We start from the raw sequence: 25908 nt of genomic DNA, 5'->3' as shown, positions 1-25908 counted from the left end.
CAAAGCACAGATTAAGGCAAGTTAGCGAACAAAGGCTTCACACTGTGTTAGAGAAAACTTTGAAAATGCTTAATAACAGAAAAAAGTGAGAGAAAAACAGACTGAGGTGAAACAACACGGCTGAGACCTGAAATGTAGTACTTTGCATTGGCTTTTCAGTGGGCATAATAACAAAAAGAACACTTTCAAAAACAGTAACTAAGTACTATTGTCACTCAAAAGTAGTGTAATCAACCGCTATAATGTGATAGTTCTAGTGAACATATTGCAATCTCTCTGATATGGTTAGGTCACGCATTCATTGAACCAGTGCCGGGCTATCTAGCTACGAGCATAGTGGGCCTGGATTGATCTAATTGAAAGGCATTATGTGGTAGACATTTCATCCAAGACAAAACACCGGACGAACAACATGCTCTACCAACTGAGCTACAACGTGTGGCTCAGTTGGTAGAGCATGGCACTTGCAACTCCAGGGTTGTGGGTTTGATTCCCACGGGGACCAGTATGAAATGTATACACTCACTACTGTAAGTCACTCTGGATAAGAGTGTCTGCTAAAAAGACAAATTATATAACATTCATGTTTTCCATTTATAGATCCTCCCTGATAACAGAGATGATATTACAAATCAAAATGCAATAAAACGTAGTGCTTGGTTGGTTTCCTTCAGTAAACAAATAAACATCCGACTTTTATAAATACCCTCCTTTGCCGTTTGATGTTTCCTAACGTCAATCTCCTGAGTATACCGTAAGTAGTACAACACATTCAATAGGAAAGGTTTATTTAAAGTAAGTCTGGTTCATCGGTTTCTGTACACGGTGTCCAAACCCCACCAAAAGAACAACAACGAAAGGAGGCTGGCTCTTGACAAGATGCTGTTCAGTAACAGAGCTTTAGTGTGATTAATAGTCCCTTTCACCAGAGAAGACGCATGTCTAATATCTAACCATTATGAAGACAATGAAAGTTCATAAGAAAACCAGTTGCTGTATGACAAATTGTCAACAACAACAAAAAAACTCTGATTCCTAAAGCCAAAAGACTGCTATATACAGTATGTACAAAGTTGTAACCCCCTGGCTTTTCACACCACTGAGACAAACTGAACTGAGCCAAACCAAGCTGTAATCAACTGGCCCAGTTACTCATCGACCATAGTTGTTGTAACCAGCACAGTTTGGTTCAGGTTGGCATTGTAATGTGAAAAGGGTATTTGTGTAGTGTGTTATAGATGTCCGGGAAACACCTTTGGAGTGCTTGTTTTGCTGTGGTAGTGGAGACACACAGACTACTTCCTGATGGGGTCTTCAGCGTACCATATGAGAACCTCTCTGGCTCGTCGGCCCAGTCCAAGAGCAGCCATGCCAAGAGCCCTGCTTCCCCCTGTTACTTTGGCCTCTGTAGGACAACACATGGACGGTTTACACTTTGTTTTATTTCCTAACAACTAAGCATGATAACACTGACAACTTCAACCTAATGGAAACAGAATAGGTGTACATGATTTGGTCTGTGCGTTACAGAATAGCTTGCCCAGTCAAGTAAGAGGGGCAGACACCACGGAGGTTTTTATGTGTCTTTTATTCATCCTGTTCACCGCTTCTTGTTTGTTATACTTCAAAAGTGGGTTGCGATTTTAAATACCCTTTAAATCAAGTTTGATGTGGAGTTTGATTTGTGGCACAACATGAAGATGCAATGTTAAGCTTAGCTTGGTTTCAAAATAATCCGTTTCGGAGCCATACGACATAATGACTTCTGTTTTTTTCTGTGGGGAAAGAAAGAAAACATGGAAGGGACATATTGTACTCACCGCCATAGTAATACAGTAGAGCCATCCCCACCGCAACACCGAAACAACCGAGGAAGAACAGAGGACCTAGAGACAGAGGAGAGAGAAGAGGAGACTGTTTGTGAGAAAGAAAGGTATGTGTGTCTACAGTACGTGTGTTTGTATGTGTGACAGAGTTTCAGCTTTCTGTGTGTATGCTTACCTCGGTCGTTCAGCACATATCTCGGCTGGGTGGGTGAGGCTTTAATCGTGAACGGGTCTACAGAATCTGGGAAAGGGATTACAAAATGTCAGTGATTTTGGTGAATACATGTATGCAGGTTTTTAGATGCAAATATGCCATCGGTAGTGTACAAAAAAAAAAATACTAGAACATTTTCACGTGAATAATAATGAGAGCAAATCTCAGCTCTCCAGAGACTGACTGTCGGGGCGGAGGGACTAACCTCTGAGGCGGAGGCGTGTTGGTAGGCTGAAGTACACCTCTTCCACATGCAGGTGAAGCGCCCGGTAGAACTCCCGGCAGGCCTCGTCACCTTTCCCCTGCAGGTGAGCCAGGAGCTCGGCCAGTCGGACGCAGGTGGGCACATCAAGGTCCCTAAACTGGATCATCATGTCATATTCAGAAACCCAGATGTGTGTGTAGAATACCTCTCTCTCTGAATCTAAGTGATTACCTTCGGAAACCAGAAACGAATGTCCTGTACACGCTAGCCTGTTACTCAATTAGAATTTTTTTGTTACAGTCGGCCACGAGGGGCTACTAATTGACTAACTGCACGTTCTGGAACTAAATTCATGTTCAAGTGGTCTGGAAATGGAACGGATGCTTAGATCGAGTTAAAATACTGTAGATGTAACAAAGTGCTGCTTTAAACCACAGCTGCCTGAACAAGCAGTCATTCGCTACATTTCAGTAGGACACATCCCTTAGAGCAAAGAGCTCTGCATGTGGAAGTTACAAATGACCTTGGTTCAAACTAATTTGTCCAGGAGGAGGTTACTCACTTTGGTGGCCTCCTTGTCTGTGAGGATCTGTGGGTAGATCCTGTTGAGCTGCAGGATGAGCTTATCCACTAGTTCTGTGTCCAGTCGACGGTCTGTCCTGAGGAACCGGCTGTCCTCCAATAGCTGGTCATGGAAACTGTCTGACAGTCACGTGGGAATGAATCACAACATGATTAAAACGGTAATTGATTAACACCGAACACAGTTCTTCATATTAGGTCCAGGATAAGGAAGGATTCACTTTCTGATAATGAGGATATATCAACAAACAAACGAGGGAAGCGAAATCTCAAAACAGGCTTTTACATTTACAGCAGAATTTGAACGTTTTTAAAGAATAGGTAAGCTATGCCAGGAGGTCGACCTCAACATTGCTCGTCAGGGACACCGTTCGTCCTAAAATAGCCAAGTGCTTGTACTAACTCTCTAGGGTGAGATACATACGCATGATGCCTCACTGGCACCACCTACCGATTGCTAGAAATGAATTCAACAAATTGTCTGAAGAGGCAAGTATAGGCTACCGAAGTGCTCAGGAGCCAGTGTAGCTACAGTTACGCGAGATATGTGATAACTATGTTGCTGGTGGTTTCTACAAAAACCACAGAAAACTCAGAAAGATATGAATTAAATCCATGTTTTGTACATCCTGAGGAGGTTCCTTGCCATCTTAACTGCCGCACATCTAGCATTTCCCAGCGTCTTTGCAGGAACTGGTCGGTTCTATGCGACGCAGCCGTGGTCACTTGTAGAAGTACACGACAGCGCGTCACACTTTGCGACGAAAACAAAGATCTACACATGCAAGAGACATCTCACTCGATACAAAACATGGATTTTATTAACATCTTTCAGAATTTTCTCTCATTTTTGTAGAACCACCGGCAACTTGACAGACATATATATGGCAGCGTTTTGCATAAACTAAGCTGTAGGGTAAATCCATTTGAATTCAATCACTTTGACAGCACCCTTTTGATTTGAATACTTGCTGACAGGTGTATAAAATCGAGCACACAGCCATGCCATCTCCATAGACAAACAATGGCAGTAGAACGACCCGTTCCGAAGAGCTCAGTGACTTTCAACATGGCACCGTCATAGGATGCCACCTTTCCAACAAGTCAGTTTGTCAAACTTCTGACCTGCTAGAGCTGCCCCAGTCAACTGTAAGTGCTGTTATTGTGATGTGGAAAAGTCTAGGAGCAACAACGGTTCAGCCGCAAAGTGGTAGGCAACACAAGCTCACAGAATGGGACCGCTGAGTACTGAAGCATGTAGCGCGTAAAAATCATCTGTCCTCGGTTGCAACACTCATTACCGAGTTCCAAACTGCCCCTGAAAGCAATGTCAGCAAAGTAACGGTTGGTCGTGAGCTTCATGAAATGGGTTTCCATGGCCGAACAGCCGCACACAAGCGCAATGCCAAGCATTGGCTGAAGTGGTATAAAGCTTGCCGCCATTGCACTCTGGAGCAGTGGAAGCAGTTCGATGGACGAATCGGGGTTTGGTGGATGCAAGAAGAACGCTACCTGCATGAATGCATAGTGCCAACTATAAAGTTTGGTGGAGGAGGAATAATGGTCTGGGGTTGTTTTCATGGTTCGTTCTAGGCCCCTTAGTTCCAGTGAAGGGAAATCTTAATGCTACAGCATAAAATGACATTCTAGACAATTCTGTGCTTCCAACTTTGAGGCAACAGTTTCAGGAAGGCCCTTTCCTGTTTCAGCATGACAATGCCCCCTGTGCACAAAGCGAGGTCCCTGCAGAAATGGTTTGTTGAGATCGGTGTGGAACAACTTGACTGGCTTGCACAGAGCCCTGACCTCAACCCCGTCGGACACCTTTGGGATGAATTGGAATGCCAACTGCGAGCCAGGCCCAACATCTGTGCCCGACCTCACTAATGCTCGTGGCTGAATAGAAGCAAGTCCCCGCACCAATGTTGCAACATTTAGTGGAAAGCCTTCCTGGAAGAGTGGAGGCTGTTATAACATCAAAGGGGGGACCAACTCCACATTAATGCCAATGATTTTGGAATGAGATGTTCGACGAGCATGTGTCCAAATACTTTTGGCCATGTAGTGTATTTGCCCATTGTAGAAATACTCGAAGTGACTGTTGGACCTGAATGCCAAATCATTCAAGAGATAGTGTTCAAAGTTTACACATTTTGGATACCCCACCATACCATGAGACACTGGAAAATATGAATGGTTGAGATTGATATTATTTAAAAGCTTGAAAACAGGGTTGTCAAACTATTTAACCATTTCTGGAGATGTTTTTATGTATATAATAATGACGTTTGTTTTTTGTCCTTTGTCAATTATCAAAAAATGCATGAAGTCCTATTTTTTTCATATATGCATATGTTGTCGCTTAGTCCCTAGTTTAGTAATCTAAAGTGATTGTGTTGTGCTCGCCATCGGTTGAGACAGAACATGCTCGTGAATATAGCGTGGGTGTCATGTTTTGGCTGATAAATGTACTAAAATAAAAATGTCTACCAAAAAGATAGTTGGAGGTCCACACATCAGAGAATATTGACTTAAATGGGAATATCGGTTGTTTTAAATGATACTGTCAATCCTCCAAAGGAAACCTTTTGAAATCATACAAATAGATATAATAGAATGGACATGATGTGATGGTGGGTGGGCCAGCAGTCATCTTTGTAGTATTATGAATTAGATACCATTTCAATTCAACTTAAATGTCAATGGTGTGTGTACCAGCTAAATTGCAGTGGTCTATCATTTACGTCATTTAGCAGACGCTCTTATCCAGAGCGACTTACAGTAGTGAATGCATACATTTCATACAATTTCATACATTTTTTCATATATATATATATATATATATATATTTTTTCTGTGCTGGCCCCACGTGGTAATCAAACCCACAACCCGGGTGTTGCAAACACCATGCTCTACCAACTGAGCTACAGGGTAGGCTATGATTGAAATGACACCCACGCTGTATTCAAGAGCACGTTGTGTCTCAACCGATGGCGGCACAACACAGAAACCTCAGATGATGTGAAATAGGGTCTAAGCTACAACGTATGCGCATATTAAAATCGGAGTTTACGCGTTTTTAGATAATTGACGTTCAAGATTTAAGACAATTTTTATTTAAAAAAAACAAACAATAAAATAGTTTGACAGCATTGTTTGTAACCTTTGAAATGATATCAAACTCAAACGTTTATATTTTCCAGTGATGAAGACATGGATATCTCATGTATTTTGGGATAGGCATATGCAAAATGTGTCAACTTTGAGCACATTTCTCTTTTGGCATTGATGTCCAAAAAGTCACTTTCTGACCACTTCTTCCAAGGGCAAACACATGTCTGAAAAGTTTTGTTTAAAACAAAAAGAACGCTGTCAAAAAGTGATTGAATTACAATGGATTTAGGTACAGATCCCAATTTACTTGGCTTTGGGGATGGTTGTGTTTTTTTCTGGGGGGGGGGGGGGCTCTTTTACATTCACTCTTTTGCAGGTGTTACTATATAATTTATTCCACCCTAGCCACATTTCCTCGCCCGCTTGCATGCACCTCACCTATATCAAGGTGTTTTGGTACTTCCCTTGTGCACTACGATTTTCCGTGTGCTAACTTTTACTATACCATAGTGACAGTGGTAGGTGGATCGTTTGTCCAGATCTAGCAAGTATACCACACATAAAAACATCCAAGGCTGCATACATTTTAAATATGAATCGACAAGAACACATAGGAGAAGCTGATAGGCAGCGGAGCGGCATGGTGCATCATGGCTCATCTAAAAAGAACAGTGAAGACATGAGACACAGCTAAAAAATCTCCACTATTGATCTCGTTTCGGGACAATGGAATTATGCTACCTAGACTAGTTTACAACACCAAAATGCAATGAATAATTGCGTCAGTGTTTTCAAGTGAGTACAACATTCTAGCCTAGAGTGAAAATGTCACTTGAATAATGGCGCAAAAGCACCTATGATTTGAATGTTTCCTTCGATTTGGATCAGTTGCGGGTCTACTCTCAACAGTTTATAAGGTCTAGAAAGGCCCAGTAAAAAGCTTAACACACGCTCTGCAGCTTCTCCAATCTAAACTCCAAAATAGTTCTAATTTAGCTTTTTTTTTCAAAAATGTATTACGTTTTATATGTGGCATAAACACAACCAGTCAAAATGTTGTAATATTACCAGACTACTTCAAAAGTCTCGTGTAGGCGTGCCCACGTCCGTCCAAATAGAATTCCAGCAGCCTCAAAATGGATTGACATTAAACAGGTTTCCAATCTTTTTATGAGAGTAAATTGTCTAATAAAAAAATGGCACCACATCACGGGAAAGCATGCAGTTTATTAGGAAACGAAATAAATGATGATGCACTTCACAGGTTAGTGAAAGTCCACAGTGATGAGGTTGATTCTCCTTTCAATAAATATCAAAAGGGTCTTATTCTGGTGACATGATGATCAATGCTTGGCTGCCATTTGACAAAAACAAATAATCTCGCACTTTTGTCCATAATAATCTCATCAGCGCACGTGCCAATACCAGTGGCCACATTCTCTATAACCACGCAACATTGTGACAAAACCATCAGTACACCTGGAGTTGAAAATGCGATGGAATCTCATTTAACTTGTATTTTTTACTCGGTACATGGGAATTTAACCCCCCAAAATGTATTTTTATGTGCACTACATATTTACGTAGACTTTTATCTGCAACAAGTCAATTTGATGGAAACACTACTGGTTGTGCGGTTATCCAATACATAGCCTAAGATATAGGCTACCCACAACAGAAAAACACAAGGCGACCCCCGAAAGCCAGATGGACATAAATTAGACGTGCATTCAGTAGTTATATTACTGTATATGCTGCAGCAAATGTAGGGACCACAATGGAAATAAGTCCCGACTCTGTTGTGAAATCCCGGTCTCATTTATAATTATTTGTGTATATGTTTTTTTTTTTACTGACAAATAAAAATCAATCAATCCAAACGGTGCAAAGGCAATTCGATTAATGGAATGAGACATCTGTTAGAATACACCAAAAAGTTTAATGACATTCAGAGATTGTCAAGCCAAGCCTTCGATACTGGGTATGCCTACAAGGTAGGGAGGGATGCATTTTCTGTTTGTCGAGATTGACATAGTCGATTTATTGTGTTGTTGAAAACGCAAACCATGTCAGTATGTTTTGCTTATTGGTTGTGTGGTGCATTGGCACACTGTGATGGAAAAATCGTTGCATATATTTTATATAATTATAAGGCATCAGAATGTTGAAAATCTGATTTCCTCCTAGCTGATCATTGCAAGCGGCTCTGATCATGAAGTAATGAAACAGGCAGGGAGAGCAAGCTCCTTTGTGGTTGCGGTAGTAAAAAAAAAATCATTTTGGATTCCAATACAAATATCCTATTAGAATCCAATAGAAAACCCTATTCGATTTTGGAACCTATCCTATAGAATACAGTGCATTCTGAAAGAATTCAGACCCCTCGACTTTTCCCACATTGTGTTACGTTACAGCCTTATTCAAAAATGTATACTTTTTTCTCCTTTCTTCAATCTAAACACAATACCCCACAATGCCATAGTTATCACATATCTCGCATAAACTGTATAGCTACACCAGGCAGGTTTCCATTGACCCAGGTTTATTCGACAAAAGCAATGTTGCAAGAAAAATGTGTCATGGAAACGGCAGATATGAGACATTTTCTAAAGAGCGACGACATTTTTAATCGTTTGACAGGGGCAGATGTTTCTTTTGTCGAACTTCCTTTATTGCGAAAAAATTATGGTGGAAAGGTGTTTTTCGAATAAATGATTATTGCCGAATCATTTAAGGTAGTCTGCTACTTGCAACATAGTATTTTTCAACCATAAAATGTATGTTTCTTTGCAGGACAAGGATTGTCCTGACTTCCAAGAATGTCGGAATTGCTTCCCCTTGCTTTTCTGCTTGGCTGGCAGGTTTCACCGTGTCCAATTATTTCAGATCTACAGTAGTGCAAGTTTCACCATGGCATGAACCGCGGTGATACGTTGGCGCATGAGAATTATTAGTATATGGAAAATATTTGTAAATGATTGCATTCTATTCATGGTGGTTTTCGCTGGCTCCGAGACATAAAAAAAAGATAAATGGGAGGGCATATAGGCTGTCGTTATTAATTCGCAATTTCCCTAAATGGGTAAAGTAACCACTTCAACCACTACATTCTTATTCGACACTGGGTTTTATGGAAATATTATAAACGGTAGGTGTGACGTCATGACGTCCAGATGTTTTATCGACACGAGATGGTTAAATGGCAACGCACTCTAGCTGGCAATTGTCGCATCTATTTTCTATACGAACTTTCTAAATGTCGACAGCAAAACAAATCACTGGACAAGTTAACCGAAATAGACTACCGAAAAAGATGAAAATGTGTCAGTAGCTATACAATTGTCTCTTCAGACAATTTGTTGAATTCACCTCAGTCTGCCTGCGTAATTGCTAGTAAAGTATCTGGCCAAAACTTCTCTCGCTGTCAGTGGCATACAGTATATGGGATGTGTTACAATGTGGCAAAGGGTAGTAGAATACAGCAACTGGTGATGTCGTGTTACATTAGGTCAAAGGCGGACACGAGGTGTAGCCTACATCGGAAACTATGTTGCTAGAAATAGACGTAGCTGTCGGGAACACTACACTTTGCAAAAGTTTAGGCTATCAAGCGCTGTTAGCCCGACAGAAAACAGAAGTTGAAAGCGCCATGTGCCACCCAAAACTATCGAAAAGACAGACGGGGTTCTTAAATTGTTCAAGCGCAGCGACAATATGTGGGTATGTGTAAATGACAAAACCCATATACCCATGGCAAAACAAACAAGAAACACAGTAGTACAATAGTTTAAGAAGTCGCCTACAAACCTCCCATTGTGTGGTCCCTTCTTTCCTTTGAGTGGCCCCTCCCTCCTCGAGACCATTAACACGACAGCACTGCAGGGAGTGGCTAGAACTTTCCCGGAAACGCCTGATACACTGTCTTATTTTAGACCGACAACAGTACATTGGATAGTAACTATGAAGTAGCCTACAGTATCAATATGTCATTTCTTTTATTGAACGTTGAATTGACATCCATATTATCTATTTAAACATTTTTACTAAAGGAATTTGTTATAATTTGATCTCGTTTGATTTACAGTAGGCCTCAATTTCCCAATTTGACTAATTTTAGGCCTATGCTATTATGGCCACATTTTTGTTGTTGACAAATGCATGTTGGAAAACTTCCTAAATTGATACACAGACTATTTTAGAAGGAGACATAGAATGACCGAAGCAGAAATAGGCTTAGATAGGATCAATATATATGTTTTAATAATAACCCCAACAACACCACATTAAGTCTGAAGTTAAGTTTATACTATTAAGCATGCACCTTGCCAGTGCAACATCATCATCACCACCACATAGGTAGGTAGGTAGGCTACTGGCTTCTATTGAGCGTTCCACTGCTTAGACGTTGCCAGATCTTACAACGCCTGGATAGGTATTTTACCTATCAGCTAACCACATCGTTATGTTATAGCAATCTGTCAGTCGATGACATGGCAAGCAACCATTGGTTGATGCATGCAACGAACCTAGCAGTGGAACGCGACCACCATCTCCACCCAAAGTCCCTTGAAGATAACATGGAAAATGACATCAATATGGTATCAATATGCCACTAATCATAATCCACATTATTGACAATACCAACATACATGACATTGTTTAAAATAAATACAAACAAGTTATTTAGTACAAAGATAAACTCAAATTGGATCAAGATTGTGAGTAAGTAGTAAAACATAATAGCATCAGCAAACAGACAGCATTTTTATACCGTATTTCCATATTGATACTGCGTTTAAATTGCACTTGTAAAAAAGAAAGAAAGAAAAGAAAGTCATAAATGTAACTTTTATTGCATCAACAAAGCTGTGAATTAAATGGCACTGCAGAAGTGTTGATGACTTTACTTCTTCTGTTTGCTGAAGTCACAACAACTCTATTAGAGGACATAAAAAAGGCTAATAAAATTGCATTAAAACAGACAATTAAAGAAATGATCCTCCATACTTGTCAATTCTATATTGACATTGCCTGACCTTTGCCATACACAATAGAGTATAAATAAGTATGTGCATTAGTAATCTCTCAATCAGCCACTGTTGTAAATGCCTCGAACCACTAACTCGGCAGCCAAAGTTAACAGTTATAGTATGAAAACTTTTAAAATACGTTTTTTCTTTAGAATAATAATCATAATAACAGCCCCTAAATGTGCAATTCTGCAAGATCACAGAATCACTACAAAAGAATTCGCCACAGTTCCTGTTATTTTCCTCAATCTGTAATGACTGGGGTCAAAACCTCTCACCCCAATTCCTTCTCAAAGACATAGAAAACATAAAAAAACCAAATCTAGCTTCTATTTTATGGACAGTAAGGCACTACTAGTCAAAACTAAGACCAGAAGGTAGAAGAATAAGGCGCCAAAAAGCCTTCTTGAACATCCTGCTCTCTGGTTAACTTTTTTGAAGCACATTATAAAAATTTGCCAGGCGGTCATTGTAAAGAACCATTTGTTCTTAATTGACTCGCCTGGATAAATAAAGGTTAAATAAAACATCTAAATACATGTGACAAGATTTAAAACAAAGAGAGAAAGGACTATTTCCAATCAAGATTTCCATCCATGTTCTTGCAGAGAACTTACATTAGCCTGGGAGTCCCACTGAATATTGACCCCCAGGGAAAACTGTAGCAAGTCACTTTAGTTCCTATGACTTTCCTGCCTCTGATCTTTCTCTAGAAATAAATATAAATCAACACAGGTTTGCTCTCCATGGAAATTCTATTATGAATGCTTCAATTATCAACAATTATTAAATGCAACAAAAAGCTTATGAACACCTCACACGTTCACTGAGTTACAACAAGCAAAAAAATATAAATAAATACATTAAAAGGGCGCAGTCATCCGGGTAGCCGATTAAACTCAACTCCATGATTTACGATGGATTTGAGCGGCGACTATCACATAAAATGATTTCAGCACCCAAAACATAGCCCGTAATTACACGCGACAGTGGGTTTTTATGTGACGTCGGCGCTCCAGTTCGTCAACACTAGTCGCCACTCAACTCCATCGTAAATCGTGGAGTTGAGTTGGAGTCGGCTATAGTCGGGGGAAAGACACAAGAGTTATAATAGTATAGTGGTGGACAATGTGGAGTGAATGACTGGATCACAAATGAGGGTCATACTGTCGGTCATATACATATAAATAGACCTCTATTGGTCATCATACCGAGGAGACTTTCTTGTTTCATGTAGCCGCACAGAGGGACTAAACCCTGGGGGTTTCACGTGTGTCTGTAGGGGCCTGGAGCATGTGTGTGTGTGTGTGTGTGTGTGTGTCAGAGGACGTGAGCAGAGTGGAGCTGAAGTGGATCGTGCTTCAGCGAATTTCTAAAATGTTGGAGCGTCGGCCTTCTATCCCGCTTCCAATTTCGCTCCGGTACTGCTCAGCCACGATCTCTGGGCATGCTCTGGCCAGCATTTTTAATTTCCTTCATTATGTTCTTTTAATTATGCCTATTCTGTTGTATTTATTTAGCCTACCCCTACCACTAATGCAAAGAGATGTTGATACGAGTACATAGTCACAAAAGTAGATGGGGTGTTTGTTAAGTGATCCCTTTTAAACAGAAAATGAATGGAGCAAATTTGGAGTGGCAGAAGACCCCTCCGTGAGCAATGAGTGGGATCTCTGACCGCTCAACTCCGCTCACATACTCTGGTGTGTGTTTGCACTCAGAAATCAAAGTCCTCACATTACAGCAGTGTGTGTCTCTGACATGGGTCCCAGGCCACGGGGGGTGGGGGTACTGAAGTAATCATCGGCAAGGTGACTGTCAACCTTTTGGGCTTGATTACTGTCAACACTGGGCTTGATTAAATTACTGTAAAATGGAGAGAAAATTAAATAACATTAAAATCTGAGCGTTTGATTATCATTTGGTCAGTCTTCATTTGATACAATCTAATTTGATAAAATCATTACCTGCGTTAGTTGCATTGGAAAGGTGGGGGAGTCAGTGGGGTTAGGATGGTAAGGGTTAGTCGTGCACAGCGGACCATGATGCAACTGGCTGCAGAAGACTCACAAGTATGGTACTCAACATGCAGGTAAGGGATGATCATGAGTTATGAGGTAAATGTAAGTTACACCAGCATAGAGGTTTCTGGTGACAGGCAGGAGAAGATGAGGAGGATGAGGCAGACATGGATGACTGGATGAGGGTTATAAGAGTTGGAGTGTATGGAACAGATTCACTCAGTCTTCACCTTACTCTAAACATTTTAAAACCACCAGGCTAATTCACACAAAACTAGACCCATATATCATTTTTAAAAGCTTATTCCTTAACTAGGGTTTGTAACTAACCCCTATTTAGAAGTGCTTTACTATTTGCCTTTGTAATGACCACTGCCCTACAATCTCTATTACATCAAGTGCCAGGGAACTTAATCTGTAAACCGAATGTGCCACACCACAGTTATCACTTTGTGACATCACAGCAAAAGTGATATGACAAGTGCTTAGCCACAGTGCTTTTTTATTTAGCAGCTACGGTACATTTCATTGCACTGTTTTAATGGTCCCCGAATGGCATGGACTAGACGGACGCAGCAGAGGTCTTTCTGCAGCCTGCACTGCTGCCTGTCTGAATGAAAGTTATAAGCTTACTCAGTTACACTTTACTGGAAGCCTTCGTCATAAGAGCTACACAGTCATAAACATGAAATAACATAGACATAACAGATTATGTTATGTACACACGCCTGCTCTGAACTCTTGACTGTTTGAGGAGAGCTGATAGCAGTAAATTCTGCAACCTTGCCAACATTCTGCCACTCTGTGAGTATTACTAGCAGAAAAGGTATGCCTGAGCCAAGCTAGTATCATGCCATGCTGGATATGAACACATAGCCATCACACAGTAGTGTGGTAAAGCACCGTTAGCCACCACTGTCCTAGTCACAGCAACAGCCTAGACAGAACCATGCCGGTGAAGCTCAGCAGTGCAAAGCGTGATGAGAGGTTAGAGGTTATGATGGAGGTTAGAGGTTATGATGGAGGTTAGAGTTCAAAGGTCAAAGTAAATCTCGCTGCAGAGGACCACGGGGCCTCCCAGGATGCCGCTGGGCTCGGGGAGGACCCTGCAGGAGCGTCTCTGACTTACATAATGATTGGCCGATGCCACTTTGCCCCGCGCCAATGAGGAGGATTTTCCCCGCCCGCCTGCAGCCACTCCCCCGCCGCGGCGCGCCTGTTCGTGGTCAAACTCCAGGTCCTCCAGTCGTTGGGTCAGGGCCAGCTTCTGCTGGATGGCCATGCGGAGCAGGGAGTTCAGGGTCTTCTTCTCATCCTCCGCTGCAGCCAGCTGCCTCTGCATGTCATCCAGCTGGGTCACATACTCGTCACACCTGAGAGGGTGAGAGAGGAGGGGGGAGGGAGACAGAGAAAAAGAGCGATAAAGAGGGATTAAAGAAAGAGGTCGAGAGCAAAAGGGAGACAGGAATAGTGAGAGAAGGGAAAATATTAGTCAAATGAAAACCAAATAAGGAACTTGTAATTTTCTCCACCAGATGGCGCAAATCTTTTCCTGCTGCCAGTCGGTGCATGTTTCCTCCATTCAGACTCACAGAGCCGCATTTTCCAGATGCTGTCAGGAGGAGCCTGCCAGCAGCCTCTGAATCTCTTCAGTATTACATCAGACTGCTCCCACAATGCCCCGTCTCTCCCACACACACATGTAGCAGACACGGAAGAGGAAGTGAGACACCCCACTCACTTTTTTATTTTTTACGTTTTTTTTTCTAGTTCGATGAAAGTCAATGAAGTAAGTAGACCAGACCCACCTGCTATTGCATTGGTGTCTATGGGAGACACCCCCAGCTAAGTAGACAGGAACTGACCATTTTTATCATTGGTAAACGGCCTAAGTGAAGCATCTTCATTTATCCAACATCTTTGCATGCAGCCTCTGGCAGAAACACAGCTCCTCAACAACCTAGAAGCTCATTCAGGGCCGGCGTTATGGGCGGGTCTTAGGGAGCCTGACCCGCCCTAATGTACCTCCTTGCCCGTCCAAATCAAATAAAGTATTGATCATTTATTTGACCGAGACGCGCGCCCCGACAGAAAGACGCATCAATCTCAGGTAAAGCATCCGAGCGAGCGAAACAGCTCCCCTCAGTCTCAGAATATGTTGACTATCTATCTGATGCTTTTCCGGAAATGTATTAAATGTATTAAAAATAAAAAACTGAAATATCACATTTACATAAGTATTCAGACCCTTTATTCAGTACTTTCTTGAAGCACCTTTGGCAGCGATTAAAGCCTCAAGTCTTATTGAGTATGACGCTACAAGCTTGGCACACCTGTATTTGGGGAGTTCCTTCCATTCCTCTCTGCATATCCTCTCAAGCTCTGTCAGGTTGGATGGGGAGCGTCGCTGCACAGCTATTTTCAGGTCTCTCCAGAGATGTTCAAATCAGGTTCAAGTCCGGGCTCTGGCTGGGCCACTCAAGGACATTCAGAGACTTGTCCCAAGGCCACTCCTGCATTGTCTTGACTGTGTGCTTAGGGTCGTTGTCCTGTTGGAAGGTGAACCTTTGCCCCAGTCTGAGGTCCTGAGTGCTCTGGAGAAAGTTTTCATCAAGGATCTCACTGTACTTTGCTCCGTTCATCTTTCCCTCAAACCTGACTCATCTCCCAGTCCCTGTCACTGAAAAACATCCCCACAGCATGATGCTGCCACCACCATGCTTCACTGTAGGGATGGTGCCAGGTTTCCTCCAGATGTGACGCTTACATTCAGGCCAAAGAGTTCAATCTTGGTTTTATCAGACCAGAGAATCTTGTTTCTCATGTCTGAGAGTCTTTAGGTGCCTTTTGGCAAACTCCAAGCGGGCTGTCATGTGCCTTTTATTGAGGAGTTGCTTCCGTTTGGCCACCCTACCATAAAGGCTGCAGAGATGGTTATCCTTCTGGAAGGTTCTCCCATCTCCACATAGGAAGTCTGGAGCTCTGTCAGAGTGACTATCGGGTACTTGGTCACCTCCCTGACCAAGGCCCTTCCCCTCCGATTGCTCAGTTTGGCCGGGCGGACAGCTGTAGGAAGAGTCTTGGTCGTTCCAAAATGTATTCCATTTAAGAATGATGGAGGCCACTGTGTTCTTGAGGACCTTCAATGCCGCAGAAATGTTTTGGTACTCTTTCCAGATCTGTGCCTCGACACAATCCTGTCGTCTCGGAGCTCTACGGACAATTCCTTCGACCTCACGGCTTGGTTTTTGCTCTGACATGCACTGTCAACTGTGGGACCTTATATAGAGAAATCATGTCTAAAATCAATTGAATTTACCACAGGTGGACTCCAATCAATTTTAGAAACATCTCAAGGATGATGAATGGAAACAGGATGCACCTGAGCTCAATTTTGAGTCTCATAGCAAAGGGTCTGAATACTTATGTAAATAAGGGATTTCTGTTTATTTTTTATTTTTTATAAATGTGCAAACATTTAAAAAAAAAACTGTTTTGATTTTGTCATTTTGGTATGGTGTGTAAATTGATGAGGAAAAAAGGCTGAATAAGGCTGTAACGTAACAAAATGTGGAAAAAGGGAAGGGGTCTGAATAGTGTGAATGCACTGTATCTATATATATTATGTGTGGTAATACTTTGGAACAGATTTCTAAAATTAAAATCACATGGAGCTGATTTTCTGGTCTTTTTACAGTTATTTATGCAAAAAAAAATGGTGTACATTTTTTTGGGGGGGGGGGGGGCTTAAAAAAATTGTGGGGGGGGACAAATAAAATGGGGAACCCTGCATGCAATATCGCATATGAAACAAGAAAACCTTGCGATTTCAGGAAATGAGTCATCTCACTGTGATGTTCTCAGGTGGATTTAGAGCTGTCAGCATGAAAAAAATACTAAATAATTTTGTAGAATTGAAACAAGACCACTTCCTCTTGGTCACAGAGGGACGAAATGACTTTGTGCATAAAGCTGAAGTTGTAACGAGTCAGCAGGCATTTGAATGACGTCTCTGAGTCTCTCAGAGGAAGCTGGGCAGAAAATGCTTTGTTGACAGTTATGAAATCGTGGCAATTTTGTACTGTCACTAAGTATATTTATAATAATATTACTAAGTATATCATTTATTTTACAGTTATGAGAAAAGATGAAATATTATTGTAAGTTGTTTATAATTTGATTGTTACTACATGGAAAGTATTTCAATAATTTCAAGCCCCATTTCCCCCACATTTGTTGAAAAGAAGAAAAAAAAAAGAATCATGATTTTTCATATTTTCATTTTTGTATCATATTTGTACTCGTGATAAATTACTTTTGGGTATGTGTATTTAGGTGGGAAACTACATTTTTACATTACATTTAAAGGCAGACTTCTGATAACTTAAGTATACCAATAAGCGCTAAACGTGTATCTACTAAGCCTTACCTTGTAGCAAACATGGCCCGTAATGAGGTGAAGGTGGCAGCGTCCTCTTTCAGGGCCTTGAGCTCATTGCGGAGCTTCAACATGGTCTCGGTCACCATGGTCTTCTCGTTGTCGTATTTGCTCTTCAGGTTGGCCAGTGCCACCTCAGCCGTCTGCAGAGTAGAGTAGAATACTTTATTGTCGATTTTATTAGAATGAAGGGCAGAGGTTACAGTCACAGGATTAGTAAGATCTTATGCTAATATTCATTCTGAACTTCTACACAAAAAGTAAATTCTCTCAACTACTGTTAATTTCATACCGTATCACCTCCACTTTTAAACAGTACCAACTGTTCATGTTTTGGCAGAAAAATCACACTATCGCACACACCTGTTTGTTGGCCTTGAGCACGGTCCTCAGGGTGGCGATCTGCTCTCTCTTGGTGCTGAGCAGAGACTTGAGTTTGAGGATTTCCCCCATGCAGGCCTCCTTGTCCTTATCGGTCACAGTACCCAGCTCCATGGAGGCCATCCTCTGGCGGCTCAGCTCTGTGGTGCGGTCCACCGCCTGCTGCAGGTGACGGATCTGGTCCCTGATGATGGCAACTAGGTTATAGATGTTCATGGGCTCTGAACGGGACTCTGGGATTGGGGCTGGGGTGGCTGGGTCACTGGCTTCAGATTTATTGGGTTCAGTTTCAGGAACCAGCCCATTGGAGAGCAGAACATGGGACAGATGTTGTGTCTTCCCCTCTCGGCTGCCCCTGCCCCCTATACTGGCCTTACCTTCCTTATAGTAGTCGAGCATGACCCGGCTGGGCGTCTCGTTGTTGCACATGCACACGTGGTTATAGAGGTTGGCCAGCTCCTCGCTGAACGTCACCAGTTCGTCCTGCGCCACGTTCAGGCTTCCCTGCGACTCGCCAACCGCTTCACTCACTCGCCGCAGCTCCTTCTCCAGCCTCGCCACCTCCTCGTGCTCCTCCCGGCTGCTCTTCTCCAGGGAGGCCAGCTTTTCGCTCAGCCCTGCCACGTCGCTCTCCAGGCGGACTCGCTCTTCTTCGTACTGGCTCCGGCACGACTGGTACTCGGCTTTAAGAGTCTTCAGCTCCTGTCTGAGCTCCCCGGCTTCTGATACGGCAATGGTGTACTTACACTGCAGGATCTCAGGCCCATTGATGTCCAACTCGTAGTAGTCCCCGTCGCCGTCATCGCGGCTGTCTCGCTCTTTCTCGCTGTCCAGGGCCGAGTGGCGCTCCTTGCTGGCCTGGAGTTTCCTCATGGCACTGAGGTTCTCGGTGAGGCGTCCCACCGTCTCCTGCTGCTCTGACAGAGTCCCGTGGGCCACCTCCAGCTGCTTCTGGGACTCCTGCAGAGAGGAGAGGAGCGCCGCCTTCTCTCGCTCCACCTGGAGAACAGACACGGGACACAGTCACATAACAGCACTGAGAAATGTCTGCAACACTACGATACAGTCCTATTTCAGCTTGGTGTTTATTACTTTTGATTGAGAAATTAAGTAACAATTATATATTTACACTTGTCTTTTTTTTTCTTCTTCTAATTTCTATGTAAATACCAGGTAAATATCTGGCTCTAAAATGAAGTGTAATCCAAAACGCCATATGTAGTGTGAGGTACTCACTCAATAATTTCACACAGTATTTATTTACCAGCAAGTCAACAGTGCATGTATAAGAGAAGTAGCCAAGTCAGTCCATGAAGTCCCACATAGGGCTCAATTGATTAGTCTTTGACTAGGCCACTAAGGCCAGTATAGGTAATCAATGTCCCTAAATGGATGAACACTGTGTTCCACAATGCTTAATGAACTTTCCAGCCATAAGTCAGAGAACTGTTCACAGCTGCATGTAAGCCTATCTATTTTCCTGGCAACACTTACAAACACAGCTCAATAATGCTAATTATTACTTTATTGCTTTACCAGGGACGCTGACACCTTGAAAGTTGACTGTTAATAAAGCAAACAAGCTAAGCATTTTTACAGTCCTGCCTGCTAAAGCTACTATGTGGTCATCTTACCTGCATGAGCTGCTGCTTGAGTTTCTGGATTTCTGAGATGTTGAGTTCACTCAGCAGGTCATCCACTAGGCTGGGGGCGGGCCGAAGTTTGGCTTTGTTATCTTCGTTGCCGTCGGTGGCCATCTTGGCCAGGCCGTTCTCGTAGCTGCGGAACGAGTCATCGTTGTTCGGCTCGTTGGTGGCAGCAGTGGGATCCTCGCTGAACTTGAGTCCGTCCAGGGAGATGTTGAGGGAACTGTGGTGGTACGGTAACAGGTTGTCCCCAATGGTCATGTAGTGGGACAGTTCTTTACGCAGGGCGGCCTTCTGCTCGCGCTCAGTCTTAATGGTCTCCAGAGCCTCGGTCAGCTGGCGCTCGGCGATCTCCCTCAGGCGCATGGCCTCCTCCTGCTGGCTGTGGAGGCACTGGGAGTCTTCCTCCAGGCGACAGATCTCATGCTTCAGACCCTCAAACTCCACCTAGAGATCACAGAGAAGCCACAGCACATCAGAGGAATCACTAACTAAATAGGGAGAATCCCCCTTACACTCATCACAAAAGCATATTTTTGTCTCATCCCGTCCAGTTGGTCCTTGTATCAATAGCCTCATTCATTGGCAACGGCTTTCGACTATCGAGCCTTGTCACTTTTTCACCCAAACATCTGAAGTGTATTGGCCAGTCTCTATAACCTTTACCGCTACCCATTACCCACAATAAGCCCTCATCCTCCCCTAATCTCCATACACAACAGCGCCCACTTCCTCCCCTGCCCCCAGCGGACTATCCTAGGGCAGGGGAAGCGGCAGACAGTCTAGTGGTTAAGAGCGTTGGGCCAGTAACAAAAAGGTCGCTTGATCGAATCCTCGAGCCGACTAGGTGAAAAATCTGTAGATGTTCCCTTGAGCAAGGCACTTAACCCTAATCACTCGCTCTGGATAGGACATCTGCTAAATGACTAAAATGTTAAACGAATCCTCCCCCTCCCTCATACTTCCCCTCCCCTTGGTCCCTTCCTCTTCCTCTCACCTGGCTCTGTCGTAGCAGGGACACCTGTTTCTGCAGGGAGATGTTCTCATCCTCCAGCTCACTGTAGTCCTGCAGCAGACGTGTCTCCCGCACTTTATACTCTCTGATGTCATCACGCAGTTGGGTGCGCTGCAACTCGACCTGCTCAGTGCTCTACAGACACGGGGAAAGAAATGGGTGAGAGAAGAAGCGAAAGAGGAAAAAGTAATGTCAGAGAGTGCAACACAAGGAAATGTGGATTTGATAAAAATGCATTCCGTGGCTGTACTGTAATGTCAACGAAGTGGGTGTTTCTCAATATGCATACTCCGAAGTATCAAAGTGTGTGAAACGGAGCACGGAGGGCACTTCTTGGATGCGTACTCCGTTTGTACATATTTTGAAGCATGCATCAATGTGAGCTTCAACGGAAAGTATGCACAGAAATATGACGCAACCATGAAAAAAACGTCACAAAATGTATTGAAATCAATGCCGGACAGTATTTCAGCTGAAGGGAGATGAAATGAGCTCTGACTTCGGAATAAAATGTTGACCAATAACATCTCATATGTTCTGTGACAAAAATATTTTGTATATTAGTTAATAAATACATACTGTGTTAGTGTGAGTAGATCGCAAGCCCATGGTAAGCCAATAGGGCTAACTGGCTAGCTATCCATCAAGAACTGGTAGCTAGCTACCCATGAAGAATTGACAGCTAGTCATCTACCTTGCATAACATTAGTTTTAGGTAGTTTTTGTCTGTTAAACTAGCTGGCTAGCTAGATTATTAAGTGTGCTGGTTAAGTGTGCTTGAATTCCAAATAAATCACCAACAGTGTCACCAGCAAAGCTCCCCCACACCTCCCCCTCCATGCTTCACGGTGGGAACCACACATTCGGAGATAATCCATTCACCTACTCTCCGTCTCACAAAGACACGGTGGTTGGAACCAAAAATCTGAAATTTGGACGACTCAGACAGATTCCCACCGGTCTAATGTCCATTACTCGTGGTTTCTTGGCACAAGCAAGTCTCATTATTGGTGTCCTTTAGTAGTGGTTTCTTTGCAGCAATTCGACCATGAAGTCCTGATTCACACAGTCTCCTCTGAACAGTTGATGTTGAGATGTGTCTGTTACTTGAACTCTGTGAAGCATTTATTTAGGCTGCAATTTCTGAGGCTGGTAACTCTAATGAACTTATTATCCTCTGCAGCAGAGGTAACTCTGTGTCTTTCTTTCCTGTGGCGGTCCTCATGAGAGCCAGTTTCATCATAGCGCTTGATGATTTTTGCGACTGCACTTCGAGAAACTTTCAAAGTTCTTGAAATTTTCCACATTGACTGACCTTCATTTCTTAAAGTAATGATGGACTGTCGTTTCTCTTTGCTCATTTGAGCTGTTCTTGCCATAATATGGACTTGGTCTTTTATTAAATAGGGCTATCTTCTATATACCACCCCTACCCTGTCACAACACAACTGATTGGCTCAAACGCATTAAGAAGGAAAGAAATTCCACAAATTAACTTTTAACAAGGCACACCTGTTAATTGAAATGCATTCCAGGTGACTACGTCATGAAGCTGGTTGAGAGAATACCAAGAGTGTGCAAAGCTGTCATCAAGGCAAAGGGTGGCTACTTTGAAGAATCTCAAATATAAAATATATTTTGATTTAACACTTTTTTGGATACTACGTGATTCCATATGTTATTTCATAGTTTTGATGTCTTCACTATTATTCTACAATGTAGAAAATAGTAAAATAAAGAAAAATTCAGTGAATGGGGAGGTGCAGCGTGAGATAAAAAAGCAGTGCTTCTCAAATGTTTTATGCGTTCTCCACACTCTCATCCACACAAGAATATACTCCAGAGAACGTCATTTGAGAATGTACTCGGAGCATGAGAATGTGCAGCATGGTAGTATGAATATTGAGGAACACCCAACACCCAGCTTATGTGGCTGTATGCCAGTGGAATAGTGTTGAGATGAGATCTTGGAAGCTTGTTAACTCTAATTAGGGAGGACCAAGATCCAGTTACCAGACTAGGCCATTGAGTGAGAGTGCCTACTAAAAAGACATGGTCCTCTTCGTCAGATTGGTGAGATACAAGAGTATTTCCACATTGTGGTTTGACCTCTCCACATTGACCATGGTTGTGTTTTTGGCAGGTCCTCCACCTTCCAGCTCACCTCTCTCATCTCCAGGGCGACAGCAGCCAGGCGCTCATTCTCTGATTGGGTGCTAGTGAGGGCGGTTCTGGCCAACCGCAGCTCATTCTGCAGATCCAGGACCATCTGCTGATATTGGGCCTCCTTACTGGCTGACTCCAGCATCAGTGACTCCTCCCTGCTCTCCCCATCTGCAGCCACCTTCCTATGGGTGGAGTAGGCCTGACCGAACGCCTGGGGACAGGAGGAGAAAAATACATTGATTAATACTAGGACTGAAGTGGAACACCTTCCTAAGGGTGGAGTATGCCTGCAGAACGCCTGGGGACAGGAGGGGAGAAACATATATACGCATAGATTAGTACCAGGACAGAACAGTCATATGAGTACAGAACTGGGAGGAGAAGGGTGGACATCATGACTAGTTGAGAGTCATCAGCGTTAGTGTTGGGATTCATTACTTGAAAAAGTAAATCTATTACTTGTTACTTTTAACAAAAGTAATCACCTTGCAATATTACTTTGCATGGAAAGGCAATTTTTTGGTCAATTTTGTTTGACTTACATGCATCCTTGATGATAAGTAATCCTTTTGATTATATGCAGTCTATTTCAATGCATTATTATATTTAGGATTTATCTGACAGTTTGAATTCGCGCCGCAGTCATTTAAAACCTCTACGGGATTGGTGTCCCTATACCGGGACGGTTGTCGCTAACGTGCGCTAATGTGACAAGAATGACGTTGTAAGTAACAGCAAACTTTCCAGGACATATGCATGTCATATATTTGCAGAAAGCTTACATTCTTATTAATCTAAATGCACTGTCCAATTCTCAGTAGCTATTACAGTGAAAAAAGACCATGCTATTGTTTGAGGAGAGTGCACAACAAAAAACTTGTGTCACGGCAACATTCACCTCTGGAGGTAAATAATCTACTTACATTCAGCAATCTTGCTCTGATTTGTCATCCTGAGGGTTCCAGAGATAAAATACATTTTTATATTCAAATGTAGGAACTGGGTTCTACAGTTTGAACCCCTGCTGTTTCCGGCCCCACACCCACCCCGCCATCTAGATGTGTGAAGGTTAGTGTCTTTACTGTAGGGAAGCTAATTTTCCATCATGTATGACCTCCCTGGGAGTGTGTAAACTTAATTTTTTATTACCATATCATTTTTGTATGTTCTCCATAGTTATGTACTTGAATTAATCAATTGACCAATTCGGCACATTTGGGAAGACTTGATTCAAAATGTTGTGCAGTAATGAAATGCTTCACTGGATCAGTCTGAAACTTTGCACACACACACACTGCTGCCATCTGGTGGCAAAGTCAAAATTGCACCTAAACTCCTGTGTCATTTTATGGCTTTTCTCTTCCATTTCAAAGATGGAACACCATTTTTTTAAACACATGCTTTTTTGTTTGTATCTTTTACCAGATCTCATGTGTTATATTCTCCTGCATTAATTTCAGATTTCCACAAACTTCAAAGTGTTTCCTTTCAAATGGTATCAATGATATGCATACCCTTGCTTCAGGTCCTGAACTACAGGCAGTTAAATTTGGGTGTCATTTTTGGCGAAAATTGGAAAAAAAGGGTCCGATCCTTATATTAATGCACTGGTTATTTGAATTTTGAAGTCGGCATTTGAAGTCGGCCTTGTTGTGACTTGATAGCCGGTATTTAATGGCTTTAAAAGGACCCCTCCAGAGGAAGTTTCTGCCACTATTACGACCTAATTCCTGTCTTAATGCGAAAATGCTTGTATAGTTCCACCATCCGAACACAGAGGTATGGCTCCTTATAAATATTGATTAAATCAGGCGTGCATGTCTACACTGCCCATACTCCACAATTTTTGTAAACAAACAAAAAATCCAGGGTCAGAGTCGCGAAGCAAAGCACAGCTAACGGTAGCTATGACATGGCGAAGGACCATCCATTCTCCTCTTCTGCAACAGAATTGAATGATCAAGGATGAATACAGTGCAGCGCCAATACTGGAGTTTTACTGGTGATGCTAGAGGCTAGCTAACCTACTCCCTGGACCAATACAAGGCTCTACAGTGCCAACATTTTACTTGAAAAATGCACCTAAATATTTTGTTGTGCAACCTGGAATTTTTACTTAAGAGCACAAGCGTACCTAGGAAAAATTATAGTTCTAGCTTTAATATCTTAAATATTTGTCATTGTCACTATCTATCTAGCTACCATTCAGGTAGGTAGTTATTAGCTAGTGCACTCAAAATGTAGCTAGCTACAGTGTCTTCAGATAGTATTCATATCCCTTGACATATTCCACATTTTGTTGTGTTACAGCCTGAATTCAAAATAGATGCCATTTTTTCCCCTCATCTACACACATATCCCCATAATGACAAAGTGAAAACATATTTTTAGACATTTTTGAAAATGTATTAAATTAAATAAAGAAATATATCTCATTTACCTAAGTATTCACACCCCTGAGTTAACTGACTTGTCTAGTTAAATAAAAGGTTAAATAAAAAGAATACAAATAAAAAGATAACTGTATCTGTGGTGTACATAGATGAGGTAGTCATTCAAAAACTGTGAGTCCATGCAACTTATTATGTGACGTGTTTAGCACATCTTTACTCCTGAACACATTTAGGCTTGCCATAACAAAAGGGGTGGAATACTTGTTCACTCAAGACATTTCAGCTTTTCATTTTTTATTAATTTGTAAAAATGTCTAAAAACATAATTCCATTTTGACATTATGGGGTACTGTTTATAGGCCAGCGAGACACAATCTACATTTAATCCAAAAGGCACCGTAGCTACCTGGCTAGCTAACTAAACGACCTAGCTGCAGTGTCCAACACGGTATCAGTGTTGGACACTAGCTAGAATATGGACCAATACTTTAATAGCAATATAGTTAGCTACTAATAAAATCGCCCAACTTCTTGAATATTGTTTTGATGAGGCAAATAGAATAAGGATGTCACTTGGTCAAATCGGGGCGGCAGGTAGCATAGTGGTTAGAGCGTTGGGCCAATAACCGAAAGGTTGCTAGATCGAATTCCCAAGCTGACAAGGTAAAAATCTGTCATCCTGCCCCTGAACAAGGCAGTTAACTCACTGTTCCCCGGTAGGCCGCCAATGTAAATACGAATGTTCTTAACTGACTTGCCTAGTTAATTAAAAGGTTAAATAAATAAAAATCATACTCTGTACCAAATGCATTGCCTATCAAAAAACATATTTCAATGCATACATATCATGTAATTCTACTTACTGTATGTTCCTAAT

At 42.2% G+C, this 25908-nt stretch overlaps 2 protein-coding genes across 2 annotated transcripts in view; both read right to left on the bottom strand.

Annotated features, from left to right (window-relative positions):
* Positions 1 to 771: 771 nt before the first annotated feature.
* Positions 772 to 9838, bottom strand: card19 (caspase recruitment domain family, member 19). Its single transcript, XM_029776078.1, has 6 exons — positions 9749 to 9838; positions 2808 to 2947; positions 2246 to 2402; positions 2002 to 2067; positions 1821 to 1886; positions 772 to 1405 (listed from the first exon to the last, which is right to left on the bottom strand). Exons 1-6 carry the CDS (start codon positions 9753 to 9755, stop codon positions 1296 to 1298), a joined length of 546 nt encoding a protein of 181 aa, XP_029631938.1. The 5' UTR covers positions 9756 to 9838; the 3' UTR covers positions 772 to 1295.
* Positions 9839 to 10179: 341 nt separating this feature from the next.
* The window catches only part of LOC115208214 (protein bicaudal D homolog 2), a 49982-nt gene continuing 34253 nt past the window's right edge, over positions 10180 to 25908 (bottom strand). Inside the window, exons 2-8 of the mRNA XM_029776077.1 lie at positions 22637 to 22849; positions 20455 to 20607; positions 19446 to 19904; positions 17794 to 18810; positions 17422 to 17573; positions 14122 to 14365; positions 10180 to 12837 (exon numbers count right to left, since the gene is read on the bottom strand). Coding sequence (XP_029631937.1) covers positions 12835 to 12837; positions 14122 to 14365; positions 17422 to 17573; positions 17794 to 18810; positions 19446 to 19904; positions 20455 to 20607; positions 22637 to 22849 — 2241 coding nt within the window. The 3' untranslated portion in view covers positions 10180 to 12834. The remainder of the gene's footprint in view (positions 12838 to 14121; positions 14366 to 17421; positions 17574 to 17793; positions 18811 to 19445; positions 19905 to 20454; positions 20608 to 22636; positions 22850 to 25908) is intronic.

This window comes from Salmo trutta, chromosome 14 (assembly GCF_901001165.1).
Source record: "Salmo trutta chromosome 14, fSalTru1.1, whole genome shotgun sequence".
In the NCBI taxonomy this organism is placed as follows: domain Eukaryota; kingdom Metazoa; phylum Chordata; class Actinopteri; order Salmoniformes; family Salmonidae; genus Salmo; species Salmo trutta.
The sequence above is the reverse complement of the archived record's forward strand: the minus strand, read 5'-3'. Positions and strand labels throughout refer to the sequence as shown.

Bases quoted from the DNA above. Each gene is read 5' to 3' on its own strand.
- card19 (XM_029776078.1), bottom strand. The intron at 2,068-2,245 runs GTTAGTCCCTCC...TCCCTTTCCCAG, and splicing joins AACACGCCTCCGCCTCAGAG to ATTCTGTAGACCCGTTCACG. The intron at 1,406-1,820 runs GTGAGTACAATA...GTTGTCCTACAG, and splicing joins TCTACTGTATTACTATGGCG to AGGCCAAAGTAACAGGGGGA.